Source organism: Phycomyces blakesleeanus (assembly GCF_001638985.1).
Source record: "Phycomyces blakesleeanus NRRL 1555(-) unplaced genomic scaffold PHYBLscaffold_33, whole genome shotgun sequence".
NCBI lineage: Eukaryota > Fungi > Mucoromycota > Mucoromycetes > Mucorales > Phycomycetaceae > Phycomyces > Phycomyces blakesleeanus.
In genome coordinates this window covers 482042-490994 of record NW_017265163.1, presented here as the reverse complement: position 1 = coordinate 490994, position 8953 = coordinate 482042, and the positions used below count along the sequence as shown (strand labels likewise).

The window sequence follows — 8953 nt, the reverse complement described above, 5'->3', positions numbered from 1 at the left end:
AAAACTTTGTCACACTGACTACTCACACGGACCACCCACACGGACCACCCACACGGACCACCCACACGGACCACTCACTCACACCGCCCACTTCTCGCCCATATAAAAAATACACTACTATTAAAACTTGATATTTTTAAATAAAAAATAAACTCATATTATTGTTCTCACGCATTGTTTTATTCAGTTTTCTTCTAATAATAAAGTGTTTCTCTCAATCATTTGTAAAGCAGACATTGTATTTATGGGCAGACAAAAATGGTTTAAAAAAAAATTTTATTAATATTCAAATATATCGTCAGAATCTTAGTTCACCACCTATAAAGGCGGATCCATCCTCCACAGGGCGTAGACCTGTCCTGACTTCGTGGAAGAGAACGGAGTGGGGAGGAGATCGGGAACGCTGGGGTGTGAGGCTAGCTATGGGCTTAAAAAATAAAAGGTGAACAGGGAACGAAACTATCAATCTAAGCTAAGCTAAAGGGATAAACGAAAGCTATATCTAAAGACTACCCACTACGTAAACTAACTAGAGAGGGGAAACTAAACTACCCCACACCCACCACACCCACCACACCCCCCCATCCACACCACACCAACACCCATCCATCCGACACGCCGCTGATTCACATAGAAAAAAGGTCAAGATTAGTATATCTATAGACTATACTACTCCCTCAACACAAATGAAAAGGAAATAATAGACTTACCATGCACAAGAGGAAAACAGAGATGGTCTGGCTGGCACTCTTACTAAATAACTGTGAAAAAATTTTATGCTTTCGTCATTAGATGATGACATAGCAGCATGCATAGAAAATTGTAGATCAATGGATTGATTGCTCTGATTAGAAGCAATATAAAGACTTTCATTTTAAAAACCCGAATTTCTTATATGGCTACCCATTTTCGTGAATTGATTTTATATAAAAATTTACTTGACACATATGTTATATATTAATATATTATTTCTTAAAAGAAAGGTTGTAAAACTGTACCACTTTAGTTGGAATATGAAAGAGAAAGTGGTCTATATATATATATATGTATAGACTATAAGAGCATATCAAGAGACTCTTTATATTATCCCAGCTTTTTATTAAAGCAAGTCTCATAAATTAAAAATATTATTGACATGTTTAAAATGCAATTAGTTTTTTTTTTATTTACCGAATTGCTATAGTCGATAAGAGCAGATATCTAGTCTTAGATTATATATATAAATGTATTACAAGAGAACTAAAAGTTTTCACAACTGGGCATAGTAATATATAATATTGAGAGTATCGGGTTTTTATATTAGATAATAAGCAAATATAATAACAAGAATGTTTTAATAAAACACATAAGAATAAAAGGAATCTATACTTTATATAAAGGTTTTGATATGGAATATATATCATAGAATTAACTTTTAGTTATATAATTAAATGTTATGAAAGAAAGAAAGCGCATATAGAAAAAAAAATTATTCTGAACACTCTAATAAACTGACATCATGTTCATCGCACTGCTTGAGATCTTTATTAGAAATAGATCCACTAAGAAAAAATTGGCAATTCAACTAGTGATTATAAAGAATGCTTATAATAGCTTTTAAAATCACTCTCTGAATCGCTCCTTTTTTGTAGTGATATAGTATCTTACTGAAAATTATATAAACTAAATAGGAATTAATTTAATATGTTCTTATAACAGTTTAATCCACGAAATAGCTCGATGGATCATTAACTATCGCATTGTTTTTTTCTTTTTATTAATATATTAAATGTGTGACAGATACTATATATATGTCTTTTCTTTAATCCACCACACACACATACGCACACTCACCCAATTGTCTACCAATATATTGGCTGAACTGGTACAAAATATACTTGATTGTATGTTCCTTTTATATTTTCTTACAAACTAAGGATTATAATCCATAATTCGGACAGAATGCACTTTTTTGTAAACTGTTATTACCAATTGGTTGCGCAGGCGGTTTTTGTGTATCAATAAGCTAAAATAACATAGCAGAATCAATTGACAGGGATACTGTTCCCCATACATAGACTTAAAAACCGCCTAGTTCTCACTTACAATCGCTCAGACAGGATGATATATTAAAGTGGCCTTCACTGCGCCATAATCATAACAAAAAAAACTTTTTTTTACAGTGGCTTGCATCCTCCTTCTACATTCCCCTATCCATCCATTCCGTCATCCTTTTTGAGAATATTCATTCCTTTTGGGAATCGTCATTCATATAATATTACATCTCATAGTAGACAGAAGTCGGCCCAGTATAAAAATAAAACATATGTATGATTAATAAAAATTACAATTTCAGTTAACCAATAAAAACCGAATATGTTATATCAGCAATATGGTCCTGTCCGGATCGGCCGCCTATTGAGCTCGATCTGGACTGAAGGGATATTTCCAACAATCTTGGGCCGTCGGAATCCAGAAGATAATAATATCGTAAAAACATATATGCTAGTAATAATAGTTTTGCTTTCTTATAAATATATAGCTTGTATCATACCTCTCTCAAATAATTCCAAAATTATTCATATATCCTGTCTCCTCAAGATTCTAATTAAAATTAGATTGGGTTTAATCTATAGATAATAATACAAGATATATTGGAATATACTTCTATAGCCGATTTTTATTCCATGGTATATATTTACAAATCATTCACAATCGCATTGTTATTTATATTTTTGTTAATACTTTTAATGCATGATAGAAGCTATATATAATAATATAATTTAAACTATGTTTTCTAGTATGTTTCATAAATAACACACTATCCAGATCCATACACATTCTTCTATAATTATACTTAATGAAATTGGATCAAAAAGCATCAAACATTTTACACCAAAAAAGCAAGAGCCTACAGAAAAATATTACCAAGTCAAAATGAAAAGGGTGATATTCATAAACCAAAAGTAACTTTCGAACTAAATATGTATAAACTGTTGTCATGTTTTGGATATATTATCTTATATATGTTGTTATTATTATTCAACACACTGGCACACACCAGAAGCTACTCCCGAACTATATACATATATGAGCCTCTATCATATTTTGGATATACTATCTTGTATATTTTATTATTATTATTCAACACACAGACACACACCAAAAGCTACTCCCGAAATATATATATATACGAGCCTCTATCATATTTTGGATACACTATCATATATATTTATTTTCCTTTTATTCAATATACGGTTACGCACCAGAAGCTACTCCCAAACTATATATATATAACCTGCTATCATATTTTGGGCTTACTATCATATATTTTTCTTTTCTTTTATCCAACACACGCACATACGCACAAATGCACACTCGCCCAATTGTCCACCAATACAATTGCTGCACTGATACAAATTATACATATTGTCTATTTCTTTTTGTGTCTTTTTACAACCTAAGGATTCTACTCAATAATTCGGACAGAATGCACTTTTTTGTAAATTGGTATTACCAATTGGTTGCGCAGACAGCTTTGTGTATCCCTAAGCTAAAAGAACATAGCAGGGTCCATTGACAGGGATACTGTTACCCATACATAGATTTAAAGACCGTCTAGTGTTCACTTATAATCGCCCAGAGAGGACGGTATATTAAAGTGGTCTTCACTGCGCCGTAACCAAAATAAAATAAAAATTCTATTTAACGATGGCGTGAATCCTCTTCCTATGTTCCCTCCATCCCGCCATCCCACCATCCCGCCATCAACTTTACAAAACTACCAGAATCGCCACCACCAACAATATTATTCTTTTATTTTATAATCACTGAAAAATAAAAATCGAAATAATGGCCATATAATAAAACCTCAACACTCGGAAGTCATATACAATATTTCTCTATACCTAAAGTGTTATATGTCACCATTCTCAGAGCTGACCTTCAACTCTCCAAGTCATATAGTATTCATACCACCATAATTCCAACACCTTCTTCGATCCCAATGACGCCATTCAATTCCGTCCCATCCCATCTAATTCCATCCCATCGGACATAATTTTCAAAGCTCACGCCTTTCAGTATACTTTTATGCGACTGGGTCTAGACCAAGCGGACGCCACCTAACAAAAAGTCTCGCGATGTTAATCTCTCGTCATTAGCATGCGCCATGAATGTCAAAACTTTGTCACACTGACTACTCACACGGACCACCCACACGGACCACCCACACGGACCACCCACACGGACCACTCACTCACACCGCCCACTTCTCGCCCATATAAAAAATACACTACTATTAAAACTTGATATTTTTAAATAAAAAATAAACTCATATTATTGTTCTCACGCATTGTTTTATTCAGTTTTCTTCTAATAATAAAGTGTTTCTCTCAATCATTTGTAAAGCAGACATTGTATTTATGGGCAGACAAAAATGGTTTAAAAAAAAATTTTATTAATATTCAAATATATCGTCAGAATCTTAGTTCACCACCTATAAAGGCGGATCCATCCTCCACAGGGCGTAGACCTGTCCTGACTTCGTGGAAGAGAACGGAGTGGGGAGGAGATCGGGAACGCTGGGGTGTGAGGCTAGCTATGGGCTTAAAAAATAAAAGGTGAACAGGGAACGAAACTATCAATCTAAGCTAAGCTAAAGGGATAAACGAAAGCTATATCTAAAGACTACCCACTACGTAAACTAACTAGAGAGGGGAAACTAAACTACCCCACACCCACCACACCCACCACACCCACCACACCCACCACACCCACCACACCCCCCCATCCACACCACACCAACACCCATCCATCCGACACGCCGCTGATTCACATAGAAAAAAGGTCAAGATTAGTATATCTATAGACTATACTACTCCCTCAACACAAATGAAAAGGAAATAATAGACTTACCATGCACAAGAGGAAAACAGAGATGGTCTGGCTGGCACTCTTACTAAATAACTGTGAAAAAATTTTATGCTTTCGTCATTAGATGATGACATAGCAGCATGCATAGAAAATTGTAGATCAATGGATTGATTGCTCTGATTAGAAGCAATATAAAGACTTTCATTTTAAAAACCCGAATTTCTTATATGGCTACCCATTTTCGTGAATTGATTTTATATAAAAATTTACTTGACACATATGTTATATATTAATATATTATTTCTTAAAAGAAAGGTTGTAAAACTGTACCACTTTAGTTGGAATATGAAAGAGAAAGTGGTCTATATATATATATATGTATAGACTATAAGAGCATATCAAGAGACTCTTTATATTATCCCAGCTTTTTATTAAAGCAAGTCTCATAAATTAAAAATATTATTGACATGTTTAAAATGCAATTAGTTTTTTTTTTATTTACCGAATTGCTATAGTCGATAAGAGCAGATATCTAGTCTTAGATTATATATATAAATGTATTACAAGAGAACTAAAAGTTTTCACAACTGGGCATAGTAATATATAATATTGAGAGTATCGGGTTTTTATATTAGATAATAAGCAAATATAATAACAAGAATGTTTTAATAAAACATATAAGAATAAAAGGAATCTATACTTTATATAAAGGTTTTGATATGGAATATATATCATAGAATTAACTTTTAGTTATATAATTAAATGTTATGAAAGAAAGAAAGCGCATATAGAAAAAAAAATTATTCTGAACACTCTAATAAACTGACATCATGTTCATCGCACTGCTTGAGATCTTTATTAGAAATAGATCCACTAAGAAAAAATTGGCAATTCAACTAGTGATTATAAAGAATGCTTATAATAGCTTTTAAAATCACTCTCTGAATCGCTCCTTTTTTGTAGTGATATAGTATCTTACTGAAAATTATATAAACTAAATAGGAATTAATTTAATATGTTCTTATAACAGTTTGATCCACGAAATAGCTCGATGGATCATTAACTATCGCATTGTTTTTTTCTTTTTATTAATATATTAAATGTGTGACAGATACTATATATATGTCTTTTCTTTAATCCACCACACACACATACGCACACTCACCCAATTGTCTACCAATATATTGGCTGAACTGGTACAAAATATACTTGATTGTATGTTCCTTTTATATTTTCTTACAAACTAAGGATTATAATCCATAATTCGGACAGAATGCACTTTTTTGTAAACTGTTATTACCAATTGGTTGCGCAGGCGGTTTTTGTGTATCAATAAGCTAAAATAACATAGCAGAATCAATTGACAGGGATACTGTTCCCCATACATAGACTTAAAAACCGCCTAGTTCTCACTTACAATCGCTCAGACAGGATGATATATTAAAGTGGCCTTCACTGCGCCATAATCATAACAAAAAAAACTTTTTTTTATGGTGGCTTGCATCCTCCTTCTACATTCCCCCATTCATCCATCCCGTCATCCTTTTTGAGAATATTCATTCCTTTTGGGAATCGTCATTCATATAATATTACATTTCATAGTAGACAGAAGTCGGCCCAGTATAAAAATAAAACATATGTATGATTAATAAGAACTACAATTTCAGTTAACCAATAAAAACCGAATATGTTATATCAGCAATATGGTCCTGTCCGGATCGGCCGCCTATTGAGCTCGATCTGGACTGAAGGGATATTTCCAACAATCTTGGGCCGTCGGAATCCAGAAGATAATAATATCGTAAAAACATATATGCTAGTAATAATAGTTTTGCTTTCTTATAAATATATAGCTTGTATCATACCTCTCTCAAATAATTCCAAAATTGTTCATATATCCTGTCTCCTCAAGATTCTAATTAAAATTAGATTGGGTTTAATCTATAGATAATAATACAAGATATATTGGAATATACTTCTATAGCCGATTTTTATTCCACGGTATATATTTACAAATCATTCACAATCGCATTGTTATTTATATTTTTGTTAATACTTTTAATGTATGATAGAAGCTATATATAATAATATAATTTAAACTATGTTTTCTAGTATGTTTCATAAATAACACACTATCCAGATCCATACAAATTCTTCTATAATTATACTTAATGAAATTGGATCAAAAAGCATCAAACATTTTACACCAAAAAAGCAAGAGCCTACAGAAAAATATTACCAAGTCAAAATGAAAAGGGTGATATTCATAAACCAAAAGTAACTTTCGAACTAAATATATATAAACTGTTATCATGTTTTGGATTATATTATCTTATATATGTTATTATTATTATTCAACACACTGGCACACACCAGAAGCTACTCCCGAACTATATACATATATGAGCCTCTATCATATTTTGGATATACTATCTTGTATATTTTATTATTATTATTCAACACACGGACACACACCAAAAGCTACTCCCAAAATATATATATATACGAGTCTCTATCATATTTTGGATACACTATCATATATATTTATTTTCCTTTTATTCAATATACGGTTACACACCAGAAGCTACTCCCAAACTATATATATATAACCTGCTATCATATTTTGGGCTTACTATCATATATTTTTCTTTTCTTTTATCCAACACACGCACATACGCACACTCGCACACTCGCCCAATTGTCTACCAATACAATTGCTGCACTGATACAAAATATACATATTGTCTATTTCTTTTTGTGTCTTTTTACAACCTAAGGATTCTACTCAATAATTCGGACAGAATGCACTTTTTTGTAAATTGGTATTACCAATTGGTTGCGCAGACAGCTTTGTGTATCCCTAAGCTAAAGGAACATAGCAGGGTCCATTGACAGGGATACTGTTACCCATACATAGGTTGAAAGACCGTCTTGTGATCACTTACAATCGCCCAGAGAGGACGGTATATTAAAGTGGCCTTCACTGCGCCGTAACCAAAATAAAATAAAAATTCTATTTAACAATGGCGTCAATCCTCTTCCTACATTCCCTCCATCCCGCCATCCCACCATCCCGCCATCAACTTTACAAAACTACCAGAATCGCCACCACCAACAATATTATTCTTTTATTTTATAATCACTGAAAAATAAAAATCGAAATAATGGCCATATAATAAAACCTCAACACTCGGAAGTCATATACAATATTTCTCTATACCTGAAATGTTATATGTCACCATTCTCAGAGCTGACCTTCAACTCTCCAAGTCATATAGTATTCATACCACCATAATTCCGACACCTTCTTCGATCCCAATGACGCCATTCAATTCCGTCCCATCCCATCTAATTCCATCCCATCGGACATAATTTTCAAAGCTCACGCCTTTCAGTATACTTTTACGCGACTGGGTCTAGACCAAGCGGACGCCACCTAACAAAAAGTCTCGCGATGTTAATCTCTCGTCATTAGCATGCGCCATGAATGTCAAAACTTTGTCACACTGACTACTCACACGGACCACCCACACGGACCACCCACACGGACCACCCACACGGACCACCCACTCACACCGCCCACTTCTCGCCCATATAAAAAATACACTACTATTAAAACTTGATATTTTTAAATAAAAAAAAAACTCATATTATTGTTCTCACGCATTGTTTTATTCAGTTTTCTTCTAATAATAAAGTGTTTCTCTCAATCATTTGTAAAGCAGACATTGTAATTATGGGCAGACAAAAATGATTTAAAAAAAAATTTTATTAATATTCAAATATATCGTCAGAATCTTAGTTCACCACCTATAAAGGCGGATCCATCCTCCACAGGGCGTAGACCTGTCCTGACTTCGTGGAAGAGAACGGAGTGGGGAGGAGATCGGGAACGCTGGGGTGTGAGGCTAGCTATGGGCTTAAAAAATAAAAGGTGAACAGGGAACGAAACTATCAATCTAAGCTAAGCTAAAGGGATAAACGAAAGCTATATCTAAAGACTACCCACTACGTAAACTAACTAGAGAGGGGAAACTAAACTACCCCACACCCACCACACCCACCACACCCACCACACCCCCCCATCCACACCATACCA

At 33.6% G+C, this 8953-nt stretch overlaps 4 protein-coding genes across 4 annotated transcripts; 1 reads left to right on the top strand and 3 right to left on the bottom strand.

The window, feature by feature from the left end:
* Positions 1–246: 246 nt before the first annotated feature.
* On the bottom strand, positions 247–802 carry PHYBLDRAFT_183764 (hypothetical protein; the record flags this gene model as incomplete). The annotated part of the gene is made up of 3 exons (XM_018438829.1): positions 247–420; positions 560–621; positions 711–802. The coding sequence occupies 3 exons, from the start codon at positions 800–802 to the stop codon at positions 299–301; spliced, it is 276 nt and encodes a 91-aa protein (XP_018284937.1). The 3' UTR covers positions 247–298.
* Positions 803–4405: 3603 nt separating this feature from the next.
* Positions 4406–4988, bottom strand: PHYBLDRAFT_183763 (hypothetical protein; the record flags this gene model as incomplete). The annotated part of the gene is made up of 3 exons (XM_018438828.1): positions 4406–4579; positions 4719–4807; positions 4897–4988. 3 exons carry the CDS (start codon positions 4986–4988, stop codon positions 4458–4460), a joined length of 303 nt encoding a protein of 100 aa, XP_018284936.1. The 3' UTR covers positions 4406–4457.
* Positions 4989–8079: 3091 nt separating this feature from the next.
* PHYBLDRAFT_152159 (hypothetical protein) lies at positions 8080–8364 on the top strand (the record flags this gene model as incomplete). The annotated part of the gene is made up of 2 exons (XM_018432854.1): positions 8080–8190; positions 8275–8364. 2 exons carry the CDS (start codon positions 8080–8082, stop codon positions 8362–8364), a joined length of 201 nt encoding a protein of 66 aa, XP_018284935.1.
* Positions 8365–8592: 228 nt separating this feature from the next.
* PHYBLDRAFT_183762 (hypothetical protein) lies at positions 8593–8949 on the bottom strand (the record flags this gene model as incomplete). The annotated part of the gene is made up of 2 exons (XM_018438827.1): positions 8593–8766; positions 8910–8949. The coding sequence occupies 2 exons, from the start codon at positions 8947–8949 to the stop codon at positions 8645–8647; spliced, it is 162 nt and encodes a 53-aa protein (XP_018284934.1). The 3' UTR covers positions 8593–8644.
* Positions 8950–8953: the final 4 nt, after the last annotated feature.